This window comes from Pelodiscus sinensis, chromosome Z, assembly GCF_052426305.1.
Source record: "Pelodiscus sinensis isolate ZL-2025 chromosome Z, ASM5242630v1, whole genome shotgun sequence".
NCBI classification, from domain to species: Eukaryota; Metazoa; Chordata; order Testudines; family Trionychidae; genus Pelodiscus; species Pelodiscus sinensis.
The window spans coordinates 34,883,361-34,899,477 of record NC_143085.1 but is presented as its reverse complement, the minus strand read 5'-3'; the positions used below and the strand labels follow the sequence as shown (position 1 = coordinate 34,899,477).

The window sequence follows — 16,117 nt, the reverse complement described above, 5'->3', positions numbered from 1 at the left end:
TGCTCACCTCTTCCAAGATAGCGGGAGGCTTGAGCCAGTTCTTGTCCAAGACGTTTTTTGGAACATGGTCTCTGAGCTTCGTGAGGTAGGTGTACTGCACAAACCTTACAAACTCATCATTTTCTGGGCAAAGAGGATTTTTTCGATTGATGAAGCCTTTTATAAACCTACAGGAAACATTCTTAATCAGAACTCTTGCTTACAAATGGCATTCGCAAGGTAATGGGAGTGGAAGATAATTCAGGTCAGAAAATTCATGCCAACAACTGCTGAATACAGGAAAGTCAGAGGAAGCACAGGAGCCAATCTCCTTCACAGAAAGCTTCAGATTTACAATATGCTAAACACGAAAAGACTGTTCTACTCAAAACCCATACTCCATTTTATGGAAGCCTTGAATTTTCAATGCATCAATAAATTGTGCTTGCAAGTTTAAGAGAAGATCCATTATCTTCTGATCTTAGATTCCAAAGCACTGTTTAAAACAAGTCAGGTTAAAAGGCACGGAGAGTGGGCAACTTCTAAAGATTGGGTTTCAGGATCACCTGTGATGTCAATACACATTCAAAGCACAAACAAGTATTTGGCCTGGAATAATGGACCAGAAAGTTTATGAGAAGGGGCTTGAGATTTCTGGTCAAACCAATACCAACATTTGCAGAGCAGTTATGAACAACAGACGAGAAACAGGCATTACATAGGTATTCTGCCAAAGGTACCTACAGGTTGGGCAAGAGTAGATTTATCATATTTGTTGGTATCACTTCAGGATCACTTCACCTGTGCCCCCAACACTCATTCTCCATACAGACAGACACAGACTTTTTACCTTCCCATGGTGGAACCTACCTTTTGATGGTCTCAACAGCCCATATTCTCTTCTTGGCTTCTTTGCGTGCCAGTGCCCCTCTCCAGCAGGCCTCAAGCTTAATAGCTGCAAGAGTCAGCCATGCTGATAGGTTACACTTAGAAATTGTTATGGTTCTTTTGGCGTAGAGTCCTGCTAATCCCCTGCTGATCTGGATGTCCGGAAGAGTTTCTTTAGTAAGGGTTTGTGTGCTTCAGGCCTCTACTAGAGTATCATCTCTCCCCCAGCTCTACGTGTTACAGCAACTCCACTGAAGGGGATGTGGCAATATTGGGGCACTAACCAATGACAATAAAGCCAATACGGTGCTGGATGTATTTTCTCAGCAGCATGCAGCTAGAGAAATATATAGACTGACTCTCATTGCTGGTGTCTTTTGAAGAGTACAGCTGTCCTCTTACCATGCCTGGATAGAAACATGACAAGCTAGCAAGCTACATAAACAAAGTTGCTTTATTTGACTAGTAAACCAAGCAAAAAAAACTTTGCTCCTGGAACATAAAGGCATTTCTAGTGCTGTAGTTTTCAGTTATATTCCACCCATATAGTGGGAGGTATAGAGGTTACACAGCACTGTTCACATCTGTTGTTCTGGGATAGGGCCGCACATGCACACACAGAAATAGGGTCACAGAAAGTAGTGGAATAATGTAGAAACTGGCTGACTATTTGTAACACTGCTACCACTATGGCTATTTGGCAGGTAAAGGCAAGTCACACATCCTTAGACAGGGTGTGTATATTGCAGGTGCAATTGCTTGCACGGAGGGGATATTCTAAACCTCCAGACTTACAAACTCATGTTGGAAAACTCAGCAGTAAGGAATGATTGAGCTTACCTGCTTCCCTCTGTTTCTTGTATTCTCTCTTCCCTAAGCAGCCTTTGTATCTGGCTTGAATTCTCGTTACTGAAAATAAAACATTCCTTGGTACTGTAGAGTCACAGCAATTTGAGAGATACCCTTCCAATTTTACAAGGAAAAGGCATCAAATCCAATCACCCTTAAAATATCCTGTGACAGGGTCAGCTCGAGAAGGAATAGGGGACAGGGGTGTTTATTTGTGACCAGTTAAAGGATGCAGGTCACTGGCCAAAAGAACACTGGCCAAAAGATCATTGGCCAAAAGAACAGCCATATTGCAAGAACTGGGGTTCACCTTATCCATTAATTTGTCTCCAAAATCAGCTAGTATCAGATGTGCCTCAAGCAAGCAAAAGAAACCTCTTAATGGGCAGTTAGAGCATTATCTGTCTAGAAGGGAAGTTGTTCCTAGCCCTCATGCAGATAGTGTTTGGCATATCGGGATATCGCCTCAGCAGCTCCGTGGGGTGCAGCTCCTCCATGAAAGGGGTTGACACATCCACAGGCTGATATAACAGAACATGTCTACCTATTTCTATTCCTCTTCAACCTTCACAGGGTGCTGCAGGCTGTAAATCTCACATCTTGGACTACAGCGTCACCAATTACTGGTTATTCCTGGTGATGCAGACTTGGTCTGCTTTTGTTTGGATCTTCTCTGAATGCTTTGTTATAAGCCACTGCATTTCTATGCCATTGCAGTGATGGTAAGCTTCCCTTAAGGGCTGGTTCTTGTAGGTGGCACTATTCAATAGCATTGCTGTGTGCTCCCGAACTGTCGCATTTCAGGGCTGGCAAAGCAATTTCCATTATGCCTTTAATATCTTCCTGTAGGAATGTTCCATGTTAATGATATTAGAGTGGGTCCTTTTGTACCTGTATTAGACACCACACTAAATCACAACTAGTCTCTGTTTTGGGGCATTCTCCAGGAGTAGGAATCCATATTGAAGCAAGCAGAGATTTCCCAACACTACACTATACTTTGAGTGTCTACACTTATACGTTCTGTGGTGTGTGTAATAACAGAAGCTAAAGACTTGTCCAACATACTGTGTGTGTGCAAACTCAGTATTGTACATGCAATCATGGTAACTGGACACGCAAGTATAGGCTTGTAAATACCAACACAAATACCTCAAGTCTCCCTAGAATCTTTACTCTGCTTCTGTGATGTGCATCTCTTGGAAGCCTAGTCATTGCTTGCAGTGAAGAAGAGTTTCTGGCATCTAGTCTCTCACAAATGACTGAAGAATACTCATAAAGGACAGGCTTATTTGTCTTGTTAGTACTGAGAGGGAATAGGGCTAAGTAGGCTCTGCATGACAAAAAGGCAATTGGAACCATACCTAGCAGGTGTTTGCTGCGCTCAAATGCATCTTCCGTGGCAAATAAAGTCCTTGGGAAACGAATGAATATTTTCGTTCTAAGAGAGAACACAGCCCATGTATCAAGATCCACCATTATAATTGTAAAAGCAGGAGTATCCTGACCTGATTATCTGTATCCCTAATTAAATCAGTGGCAAGAGAAAAGGGCATTTACCTTCCTAGTTTATATTCTTCAGGCTTGTACCCAATGTGCTTTATGAGCCTCTCCACACCATTAGCTGCTGCTCCGTGCCAATGAGGCCAAGTAGCTGGGCACAGGGACTTGTACCTAGAAAGATCAGTGATACAGCACATCCACAAAACGAGACTAAGTTTAAAATAAAAAAGCAAACATGCCACTATGTAGATTAAAGTGGATGCAGATGATGTGCAGTAGATGGAGACTAGATGCGTTCATCAAAACAGCAGTGGCTAAGGTAGCTTCTTTCCTGAACAGCCTGTAAATCCAAGGCATTGAGCCAGAGTTTTAAGGGTTGGTCACCTAAACCTATATTAGGACTCTCAAGAAGAGTGGCCTAATTCTGAGGTGCTGAGCACTGCAGGGTCTGAAAGCCCCTTCATGCAGAAGGTGAGCAGCTAAACCTAATGACACTTGGGTATCCCTGGACACTGAAGACCTGAACTTTGATCTGCTATTGGACTCCAAGGCAGAGGGATCCTTTGGTCTCTTAAAAAAAAAAACTGACCTCAGTGTGCCTTCATATGGCAGGGAGTAGCAATGTTCTGAGTGAACTCTGTTTACCTTTGCAAGAAGAGTTCATATTTTCGCCGGTATGCAAAGCCAGCTCGCCTCACCCGCAAGTGCTCCATCAACCCCAAGTACTTCACTTGGTGTCTTATCAGGACATCATCAAACTTTCCTGTGGTGAGTGGATTCCAGAGAGAACATGAATCACTTGCAAGTTCTATCAATGGTACAACTCACTCTAGATTCCATACATCAAGACAGGTCTAATTTTGAGAGGTGCAATATACAGGTAATGGGGTTTTCTACCAGTAAAAAGCTTAAAATGGTCTCCTACATTTCTGGCGCCAGAGAAAAAGATCCTTGTGACATGTTGGGGGTACTTAAACCATGTTTGAAGATTAACCACAAAGTGCTAGCTGCATTGGGGCAGGTGACATGTAGCCCACCTGGCAAGTCCTGATGAATTCTCAGGGCTGTCTAGCAGAAGATGACAAAGTACAGATCAAGTAGCAGCTAATACACAATAGGAAGTACACACAGTTTGGCTAGCATACAAGTAGTGTTCACATGTCCAGAACAAAGGGCCCCACGTTCACTGAAATTTGGACTTTCATTGTGAAACAGTGAACCAACTCCCTTTCTGCTTCGGGCTTTGGCAGGTTTTAAGAAGTTACACCACAGTGAGCCTGCCTCTTTACTCCACTGATACCAGGATAACAGTAAAAACATCCCTTACCAGGCTCCTTGCCATCATTGGGTTTAATACATCGTATGTAAGAAGGCTCCTTGGACATCAGAATTTCTATTAGGCTAGCCAGGCTGTTTTTGAACTGGGTTGCAACCTGTGCAGACATTGAAGACCTCTGTTAATGATACAGTTAAGATGGTGCAATGACTGAAGTCAGCAATCAAGCTGTAAGCTAAACCTTGAGCTGTAGGCTGAATTAAAATCCATGCTTTCTACCTCACTGAAGGATTTTGGAAACACATTTAGCATGAATGTTCTGGAGGGTTTTGCTTAAACTGACCACTCTCAAGATCTGCCTACCAGATGTATCAGTTAACCATAAGTTGTTGAACAATCTTTATTTACTCTGGAAGGCATTTTGCATGGTTTCAGGTCTGAAAAAAACAATCAGTACCATGGAGAACTTGCGGGCACCCGCCCCTCCTCCCCCACCTTTCAAGGCTGCCAGCCTCAGTATTATGCTATTGAGGAATTCCACTGATATCCAGCATAGTTTAGGCAGAGGGATTAAGCCTCTGGAGGCCAAGGTATTTTGGAAGTTTGCTCCTCCATGTAGGTTTGTATGTAAGGGATAAAACTCACAGTCTCAGGCCGTCTCCTGTTGTCTAGCTCAGATGGAAAGAAACATTCTTTTAGTATGCCATTTTTAGACTTGCACAGTACCTGAAACAGAAGAGCAGAAGGGTAAATTACACAAGCTGCTGCAGAAGCGAACACATGCGATGCATGAGCAAGAGTTTTCCAGAACACCACAAGGTCAGTGATGGCCACTTGAAAATGCTGGAAATTGTGTAGAAGCTATTCAAGTATTTAAAGACCAACCCCAAAAGATCCTTCTGAAAAGCCACGTCTGGTCATTCAGTAGCATCTTACCTCTTTTAGATTTCTGTACAGGAGATCATTATTCTTCTCTAGAAATCCTAAAAATAAAGGGGTTATTTGAAAGTGAACATTGTTTTGAAGAAAACTAAAAACTATTAGGAGGTTCATGCTGAATTTGCTGCTTTTGCTAAGATGACACCATTGGACTTTCATAAGAAGAGCCTCCTTCCCCAGTTTTACCTTCCCACATTACATCCTAAGAGATCTGGTCAGAACATTGGTTTTGGAATGAAATGTTACTGACAAAGATAAAGGCACACTCTTTTAGCTTGCTAGTTGGGGCACTCATTTGCAACATGTAAGACCAACATTTAAATTCATGCTCTGCCTAACTCAGAATGATTTGGAATGAAAAAGCTCTTCTCTAAATCAACCAGCGCAAGGCCTATATGTTCTACTACCCTCACCAGCAGGTTATAGAGTGCAAGACCCTCTCCCACACAAAGCCCCCAACCGAGGCATGGATCCAAAGCAGACATTTTGGCACAAGTCTATTTGAAAGGTTGGGGTGTTTTTTTGTTTTAGTGCAGAAAAATATTTAAAAGCCTCAAGTTGCCTCAAAACAGAATAGTCATCCTCCAGATGCTCTAAATATAAGTGGTCACTACCCAGATCAGCCATGATCACAGAAGTCTCCATCTTGCAATGGACTTCTATTAGGCATTATCAAGGAAGCCTGCCAAATTAACTATTTGACCAGATATAAGTTCTGCTGTGGCTGTGCACTACATATAAATCGGAAGAGGGGTTTGTTTGTTTGTTTTTAAATCTGATCCTTCTTTGCAAAAGACCTACAAAGCCAACAGACCCAGCATTCCCAGGAACCGGTATTTAGAACAGACATTTGATCTACAAACCCTAAAATTTACTGCATATCGGAATCAATATATGGAAGTACCACCACAGTCATTAGTGATGGAAGATTCTACAGGAGTCACACTCAAGTTAAAGAGACTCTGCGAGCATACTGCAGCTGGGGAAAGCAATTTGTATTGTACTGTTAGAAGATGCAATGTTCCTAGGCAGTTTAGTGACTGTAGTTTGGCTGTACTCATACCTTGCAGTTGAGCCAGAAGATAGGACATATTCTCAGTTGGTAGGATTGTGTAACTCCATTAATTTCAACAGAGCTGTATCATTTACATTCGCTAAGAATCTGGCCCAGAGCATTCACTCAACCATTTCTTATTAGCAACTAGCAATAAAAGCCCTGATCTTATGAACACCTAGGCAGATTACTTATGCAGATAAAGCTGTCGTATTGGCTTACTTGTGAGCAAAGAGTTACCCATGTGTAAAAGTTAAATTACTCCACTTGATCCCAAGCATGCAGTTTAGCCTTTCCCTGGACATACTCCCATGTCAATTTCAACCACTGTTATATACTTTTTTCCCTATATTTTTGAAAAGTAAGTTACACAAATTGAAAATTTTCAAACTGAAATTTTCTACAAAAAAAAATTAGATTTGGTGTCTAAATTAAATGCAGGGTCCCTTTTAAGGACAAGTATATTTCAGAATGGTTTAAATTTATGTGTGTTGCGGGAGCAGGGGGGAATTGCCAGCACCAGTCTAAGTGTGCAAGTGGAAACACTGCCACAGCGAGAACTGTTAGAATGTCTGTCCTTCAAGACTGCAAGTTTGTGTCCTAGTTCACACTCACCTACTGCACAATAAGTGACCTCCCCTGCATAGTGAAGGAGACGGAAATCCACCCAGTCAATTGATTTGCGTGTCTTTTGATCTGCAAGCTTGCGGCTACAAGAAATAAACCAGCAAGAAAAGCAAGAAACCAAGCAGTTTCTTTAGTTCATGGGAATGGTGGAATCAACTGTACTAAGAACAATTAGCTGTAAATACAGGAACTGACATCAAGTTAGGCTCTTATTAGTATGAATCTGATTGCAAAGTTGGAGCCCATCCAGACATTTCTTAGATAAGTTTCTTCTCAAAGAGCTGTAGCAAATTGGTTAGAAGCTTAGAGCTTATTTCAACAGAAATGGTTAATATACTGTGATAGTAGTTCCCATAACCTTACAAGGCCTGCAATATGCTCTTTAGAAAAGGTCATTCATTCTGAATATGCCTGAAACCTTGCAGAAGGCATTTAAATGTTTAGACATTTAATTAGCTGTGTCTATATGGCCAAGATACAAGCGGCAGCTAGGTTTTGCCTCTTTTCCCAGTTTGAAAAGACATCCCAACATTTTACACTAAAGAGGCAAAACCCACAGTCAATGGTGTTCCATGAATAGCAGATACCTAATGGAAAGAGAACATCACAAACTATGAAAGTTTACTGACAAGTCTCAGAAGCATAGCCATGTTAATCTGCAAAAACAATGTGGAATCCTGTGGCACTTTAATGACTAACAGATTTATTGGGGCATAAGCTTTTGTTGGATAAAAGACACTGATATGCACAGATTGTCAGATTCATAGTATGGAAATCACAAAGGTGGGAAATCACACCAAGTGGGTTTTAACCACAAAATTTATGCTCAGATATATTTTATTAAACGTAAGATGCCACAGCACTCCATTTTTTTTCTTCTTCAAAAAGTTTAAGATTTTTGGGAGCTACTGTAATAAATATGTAATAGCACATTTTCATTCATGACTGAAGTGTGTTCACCCTGATGTTTCCCTGCAATATGAACTGCTTCCTTTTTGAAAATGGAATAGTTCTAGCAATTATCTTCAAAGATCTTCATCTGAAAGAGAGTAGCATATTAAGGAACAGAGAGGTAGCAAGTAGATTAATTACTGCACAAGGAATTGTCCCACACTCCAAGTACCATTTTAGACATGTTCGTTTTTAACTAGCTTTCTCTTAAGGCACTGAAGTAGGGACCCTGACTTCATCTACATTTGTATAGCACCAACCATAAAGGAGTCACTAGTAGAGATGCTAGTTATAGTGTAACTGAATAGTCATGTAATCACGTGAACTCTTAGCAGTTACATGATTATTCAGTAGTCCCCGGTGATGGGGCTGGCAGCCAGAGTGCTCCAGTCCCACTCCCAGGGAGCCACCTGCCAGCCTGAGCTGCTGCCTCTCCTCACAGGCTGGCTGCCTACTGCCCTATGCTGATGCCTTTGATACAAAGGCAGCTGTGCGGGGTGGCAACAACCCCTGTCCATTGGGGTCCGAGCTCCCTGCAGACAGAGGCTGGTCTGGCAGCAGCCCTTGTCTGCAGAGGAGAGGGGTTTTTGTTTTGCGGCAGCTTCCCCTGTCCTCATCCCCTGCACTGTTGCTTCTACTAGAGGCACAGTGGGGGGTGGGAACAATGCTGGGGGGACAACCAGATTTTAAACCATCTCCACCCAGAACCAGCTCCTGCCTGCCCTGCCCTCCCCCCTCCCTCCTCACACACACCCTGTGCGCTGCTGCCTCTATCAGAGGCAGCAACACAGGAGTGAGGCAGGCAGAGCCAGTGCTCATGGAGAGCTTGCTTAAAGCCAGCTCCTCTCAGGCACCAGCTCTCATTCCCCCCCCCCCCCCCCCGCTTGCTGCCTCTGATACAGAGGCAGAAAGTGAGGGTGGGAGTGCGTGAAGTAGATACAATTAACCAATAAACCAAGGCATATCAGTTATCGTGTAGTGGAGTACACATTGATGTCACTAGGCACCACAGATATAAATATTTACTCAAATCGCACTTGTTGGGAAGAATCTAGCCAGGGCATTTTCATTTGTGGCGCTCACACATCTCATCAAAACAGGTTCTTTGGAGAAGTTGGTATCTGGCTCCAGATCCAAGCCTAGTGCTGAGTACCTTCAACTCTCATTCACTTGAATGCAGTGGAAGCCATTTGTCATGTCATAGCTTCGGTCCTTAATTTTAATATTAAATTCACACCAATGGAGGGATGAACTAAACTCAACTATTGGCAAGCTATTGATACAGGAAAGACAGGAATTCCCCTCTGGCACATACCACAGATTACTTTCTAACAATGTAACTTCTTATAGTGGTAGATTGCAGGCAGCCTGCTAGACTGCAACTTTTCTTTGGTATGAAACAGGACTCTTCATCCTCAGAACAGACCACCATGGAAACCCTAGGGAAAGTTTCTTGTACAATAGGTTACAGAGCGTAAGTGCATACGTCAGGAAGTGGGCATGATCTCCTACTTTCTCTTCCAACTTTTCCAGGAAGCTTAGATCAGTTGCTTCACCAGGCCGTAAACATTCTTCATCCTTAAATAAAAAGCATCGCAGCCACTTAGTTTGCCATCAGCAAGGCCCAGAACATGATTTACCGACCCAAGATTTGTCAAAATCATATTCTGTCATTTGTGCAGTGTCTAAATCCCCTCAGAGATCCCAATCCTGTTTTCAGACTGGTCACTTCCCTTGGAACCTCAACCTGTAAGTAACTTGCCCAAAGACACAGAGGTTGTTTGAAACATGACAACTGGGTTTTGTTCTGATCCCCAGTCCCGTGCTTTCACCACAAGACCATTCTAACTATCAAAGTACAGGGATGTATCTTTTGCAAAAAGAAGCCTGGTTTCATCCAGGTCAGTCTAGTGAGGTGAGATATTAAATAAACATACATACCAATAATGGACCCAATGATATTAAATGTTTCATATTAATGCACCTTTACATGTGAATGCCACTAAAATCTGGGCAGTAGCCACACAGTCCTTGTTTAAGCAAGAGTGCTGCTGCTAGCAGCTTTTTTTCACAACACAAATTGTCATGACTAATTTAGTACAGTCTGGTTGGAAGATAATGTATTTTGCTAATTACTTGTAACTTACAAACTACACTTTGCCCTGAGAAACTGTAATTAGTGTTTTCAGTTATAAGCTAGTCAGTTTCATACAAAACCACCTGTACACTTTATTGTAAAATTTATAGCTTTGTTTTACAAAACTAGAATTATGCAGAAGATTTTACATTCTGGCAAGTGCATGTCTCTCCCCTTGTTCATTTCACAGTACTTTTAGTCCATTTCACATGCAGGTAGCAGAGTGGAAGTCAATATCATGAGGCACTGAGACCCAGAAATACATAAAGTCTAGAAAATCTTGGTCAGTACCAATTAAGAACATAATGGCCATACTGGGTCAGACCACCAGTCCATCTAGCCCAGTGTCCTGTCTTCTAACAGTGGCCAATACCAGATGCCCCAGATGGAGGAAACAGGGAATCTTCACATGATCCTTCTCCTGTCACCCATTTACAGACTAAGGGTACGTCTAGACTACATGCCTCTGTCGCCAGACATAGGAAAATGGCTACCAGACATAGGAAAATGAAGCGGCGATTTAAATAATCGCCGCTTCATTTAAATTTACATGGCTGCTGCGCTGAGCCGACAAACAGCTGATCAGCTGTTTGTCGGCTCAGCGCGATAGTCTGGATGTGCGGGTGTCGACATCAAAGGTATTTGTCGACCACCCAGGTAAACCTCATCCCGCTTCATTTTCCTATGTCTGGTAGCCTAATCTACATGCCTCTGGCGACAGAGGCATGTAGTCTAGACATATCCTAACAGAGACTAGGGACACCATTCCTACCCATCCTAATAGCCATTGATGGACCTAACCTTGACCTAGCTCTTTTTTGAACCCTGTTAAAACCCTAGTCTTCATCACAGCCTCTGGCAAGGAGTTCCATAGGCTGACTGTGCACCGAGAGAAGAAAAACTTCTTTTTGTTTGTTTTAAACCTGCTGCCTATTAATTTCATTTGGTGACCCTTATTTCCTTATTCCCACAATATAAGAACTAACTTTTCCTTATTCACTTTTTCCACAGCAGTCATGATTTTATAGACCTCTATCATATCCCCTCTTAGTCTCCTCTTTTCTAAAATGAAGAGTCCCAATCTTTTCAATCTCTCTTCATATCGGACCCATTCCAAACCCCTAAATTTTTGTTGCACTTTTCTGAACCTTTTCCAATGCCAATATATCTTTTTTAGATGATGACCACATCTGTACACAGATGTAGTCGTACCATGGTTTTATAGAGAGGCAATAAGATATTTTCTGTCTTATTCTCTATCCTTTTTATATGATTCCTAATATTCTATTTGCCTTTTTGACTGCCGCTGCATATTGAGTGGATGTTTTCAAAGAACTATCCACAAGGACTTCAAGATCTCTCGAGTGGTTATAGCTAAATTAGTCCCTATCATATTATATAGTTGGGATTATTTTTTCCAATGTGCATTACTTTACATTTATCAACATTAAATTTCATTTGCCATTCTGTTGCGAAGTCTGGTGAGATCTTTTTGAAGCTCTTCACAGTCTGCTTTAATCTTAACTATGTTGAGCAGTTTGGTATCATCTGCAAGTTACAGATTTTAAGAGTCCAGAAACCTCCAAATCTACAGAATTCTCAGTTTTTCTACCTGAAAAAACACACCACAGCCACACAATTAGGACATCTAGAAGAGTTCTGCTTGCACATATACTGAACACTGACATTAAGCATCAATAATGAGGGTACTGGTTCCCGTGGTTTACAATGCATTGATCACTTGGACTCTATGTGATAAACCCTCCACTCCTCTGTCTATACATCAGTGTGTCAGGACGCAATGCGTTACTGTTTTATTACACGTGCCTTTGCAGGAAGGCTGCACATCCCACCTTCCTTATTTTTTTTTACCTTTAAGGACTGATTACAGTACAGAAATTTTATTACCAAGTTTAAAAGCAATTTGATTTTCTGGCAGGGTCCTGTTTCACATACACCCACTTTATTTATCCAGAAGAGGAGGGGAAAGGCTGTGCTGCACTCTAGGGAGTCCCCTTGCAGTTGCAGCCAATGCCCATAATGTCATCGACAGGCTCAGACAGCTCCATTCAGAGCAGCCCCACCTTCCAGTGCAGCATGGTGGCCGAAGCAAATTAGGGCTTTTGAGGGTAGAAATGAGACAACAGGCAGAAGAACAATGAGAAACATAAGGGGGGAAAATGAAGCCCAGAAAAACATACTAGTTGCTCAGACTTTACTTTGGTATTCTCAGATGTTTTCAGACTCTAACCTAGTAATTCTGCCTACTGTAAAATCTTGAGTATAATGTGCACCTATTTATAATGCGCATCTGCCTTGTAAAGGTCAGAATTCTTGAATAAACTAAACTCTATCTATAATGTGCACCCCCATTATGCTCAAGATTTTACGATATGCATAGGAAGGAAAGGGCTCATGCCTGCTGCAGGGGCCCCCTGCCCAGCTGAGCTCACAGCTGCATGGGGAGCCTCCCCCACCCAGCTGTCCATGCTCCGAGCTCGTGCCTGCCGTGGGGAGGAGGGGGTCTGCCCCGCCCACCTTCCAGCTCCCCCGCAACCCAGCCCAGCCCAGCCCAGCCTGTGCCTGGCCCCCCCACCCAGCTCGTGCCTGGTAAGGGTGAGTTTAAAACTTTAAAAAAAAAAACCCTCCTATAGATAATGCTCACCCCGACTTTGATGCTTTAAAAAAGGGGAAAGAGTGCACATTATACTCGAGATTTTATGATAATCCTTTTATTAGCAAAGGCCTGACAGACTTGACCATCCAGAGAGCTAGACTGTAGAACTTTTAGCCTATGGAAAGAGTAGTAATAGTATGGAATCACTGCACAAGCTTTATACCTACCAGTATGGAGATGATTCCTTTGTGCTTCTCTTCCACCAAGTCACAGATGATCTTGTTGTTGAAATATGGAATTGGCTCCCACTGGGATTAGAATGAAAAGACTGATTTTAAATAATTCAGAGAACTGAAATAAATGCCAAGTTAGGATTTAAGATCTTATTGGAGTGGTTCTTGACCAAGCCACCTCTCTTAGTACCTTCCTCCTTTAAGCAGCATAGGCAGAGTTATTTGAATCACTACATTACTGTGCTGTAATCCTTCAGTCTGTTCTACTGCAATATGCTCAGCTGCATCTTTTGCTTTTAGTACTTCTTCCCACAGCACACAACTAACCTATGGAGCGTGTTGCTAGGCGAAGCTGAGAGTGCCAGAAGTAGAAGTGGGTTCAAAAAAGGAATTAGATAAGTTCATGGAGGATAAATTCATCTATTGCTATTACCCAAGTTTGTCTGGGATGCAACCTATTGCCCCCGGGGTCTCTAAACCTCAGACTGCCAGAAGCTTGGACTGGATGACAGGGAGCAGATCACTTAGTTGTTCTGTTCATAGGTATGCTGGGGCTGGAGCACTCACCTGCTAATTTTCCCCCCTGCTAATCAGCGACCAGTGCCCAGCTCCCCAACCTGCTACACCTCTCCCCATATCCTCCTGTCTGCTGGCAGCCTTGCTGATCTGCTGCTCCTCTTCCTCCCTCTCTGTGCCTCTTGCTTGCCACCATGAAACAGCTGTTTCACAAGGCTCAGAGGCTCCAGGAATGAGGGGGAAGGGTAAGGTCACAGCATGTTCAGAGAAGGGGGCAGGATGGAAGAGGCCATAGGGTGGGGGAATTGGTGGAGTGGGGCAGAATTTGGGGAAGGGGTGGAGTAAGGGTGTTGAGCACTCACATGGCAAGAACAGAAGTTGGCACCTGTGGTTCTATTCATTCCCCCTGAAACATCTCCTACCTGCCACTATCAGGAAACAGCACATTGGGCTAGACAAACCATTGGTCTCACCATGCATGACCAGTCATACATTACAGGGATCTTCTTTATTTCTATAAAGGCATTTCCCAGAAGAGCATGTTTCTGGCCAAGAGCTGTGGTTCTGCCACATTCGCCTTCAAAGCACACAAGTTCATTGAACCCAGAACAATTTTAACGCAAAAGAAAAGATACGACGTGAAATGGGATCAAATTAAGGAAGGGGGAAAGCTAGGCTAGGTACAGCAAGAGCTTCCTGGGAGTTCTATGAACTAGACAGGGTTCTCAGCTGGAGGGTAGGGATTACAAACAGGCATTTGGGGGTCATGACTACCCACATATCCCAATGTTGCCAAATGTAAAGAGGCTCCCAGGATGAAGAGGTTGAGAGCTATGTAGAACACTGCAAAGGGAAGTATTTTAAAAATATGACAATATAGTGAAGATAATCCTGCACTAACAAATGGGAACATTATAGTGGGACTGTTATACCTTTTCCATCTCCAACTTTAATGACAGTATTTCAACTATAACACAAAGTTGTAAAAAAACACTATTAATGCCTCAATGAATAAAAGTTTGTTCCGCAATGATGTTCCTAGGAGAATAAGAGTTACCTCTATGCCTTCCAGCTCATATTCCTCCTGCTCTGCCTTCAGAGTCATCTCGATTAACAGCTGCTGAAGCTTTTCATTACAGTAATTGATGCAGAACTGTTCAAAACTTTAGAAAAGTAAAATAAGGAAGAGCAACGAGACGCATTCACAGACATTCAGAAAGCTTTGATTTCAAGGAAAACTGCTTCTAGCTGCCCTCTTGGTTTGTAGGGAAACAAATGTTAAAAGAGAATTCCTGTGATAACCCTTCTCTTCATGACAGAAGACCAGAGCATGAAATAGCTGAGACAGCTGGTTTGCTGTTCTCCCTCCCCTCCCAAGACAACTATTTTTTAATAGAAACAGTCCATATGCATTTCAAGAGCAGCTACTTATCAATGCGGATGTATAATAAGAACTGAAGAATCAGTGTGGATAAAATACTCAACTTCTCCCTCCCTATCTACCAGCCCTAAAGTTTCTGCTTAAATAAAACTCAAACCAAATTAGAGAGGTTTGATAAAGTTCAGTTAACCCCATCCTCTTCCCTACACTCACACAGGAGCTGGGCTACACTGCTACACCTTCACATTCCAGAAAGAAGTCTCAACTTTCTTCCCAGAAGGGTGCACAGTTTTGCTAATACAGCAAGCTCAAAGCAGCAAACATACTTTTAAGTGTTTCTTAAACTTCCACATTATCACCCACCATTCACTATTTCCCCAACATCCTTATTAATTCAACATACGAAGACAGAATAAGCACTACAGGGCAATGAGCTTTGTTTTGCTAGAAGAAGGTACTCGTCACATCCTTCTGTGTCTCTACAGGCTTCGAAAGCTGTCCCATACAAGAAGGTGGTCCACTGCAGTACTACACACATGTTCTTCCATAGGATTCTGGGCTTTTAATTGAGCCAGCCAACAAAAGCAAATAAATTAGCTGAGACCCTCACTGGACTTCAATTATACCTACATACTGCAACTTATGTAAGAGATTAGGTGCAGCTCAGAGCTGACGAAGGGAGCTGGGACCCCACGTCCTTGCCTTTCTGGAGTAAACCAAACCCTGAGCCCAAATGACCATGCATTGCTTTAGATGCAGACCCACATTAGTTCAAACACTTTGGCCCAGTTTGAATGCTACTTACCTGTTTGTTTCGAATACTTCAAACCCATAGATGTCAAGCAACCCAATGACAGTTTTTCTGGTGAGGTCCTGCCAAACATATCATTAAATGCTCCATGAGGAAAAGAGGATTTCAGTAATTAGTGTAATTGTTCTGTACTATTCATGCTGTTCCCTTCACCTAGATTTTCATCTCCCTCATTTGTTCCCACTCTGCTACTAATGCGATGCCCAGGGAGGCTTATTACAGGAACAATGCCATAAAAACATGGGTCCCTGTATCAGGCAGTTCTGCAGCTGAACTGACCAGGTATTCTGGTGAGCAAGCCAAGACAGGTGTAAATATACTTTGCAGAGGTTGGGAATAGGGGTTGGAGAAAATGT

General features: G+C 42.6%; 1 protein-coding gene across 6 annotated transcripts in view; it reads right to left on the bottom strand.

Moving 5' to 3' along the window:
* Positions 1-16,117, bottom strand: part of MYO1H (myosin IH) — a 60,228-nt gene that overhangs the window by 9,817 nt on the left and 34,294 nt on the right. For all 6 annotated transcript variants that reach the window (XM_075898823.2, XM_075898822.2, XM_075898821.2 and 3 more), the window contains 14 exons: positions 15,756-15,823; positions 14,627-14,732; positions 13,048-13,128; positions 9,553-9,644; positions 7,104-7,198; positions 5,432-5,478; positions 5,141-5,221; positions 4,547-4,652; positions 3,865-3,982; positions 3,277-3,390; positions 3,081-3,157; positions 1,708-1,776; positions 850-934; positions 8-167 (listed from right to left, as the gene is read on the bottom strand). In XM_075898823.2, the coding sequence (XP_075754938.2) occupies positions 8-167; positions 850-934; positions 1,708-1,776; positions 3,081-3,157; positions 3,277-3,390; positions 3,865-3,982; positions 4,547-4,652; positions 5,141-5,221; positions 5,432-5,478; positions 7,104-7,198; positions 9,553-9,644; positions 13,048-13,128; positions 14,627-14,732; positions 15,756-15,823 (1,299 nt within the window). The remainder of the gene's footprint in view (positions 1-7; positions 168-849; positions 935-1,707; positions 1,777-3,080; positions 3,158-3,276; positions 3,391-3,864; positions 3,983-4,546; positions 4,653-5,140; positions 5,222-5,431; positions 5,479-7,103; positions 7,199-9,552; positions 9,645-13,047; positions 13,129-14,626; positions 14,733-15,755; positions 15,824-16,117) is intronic.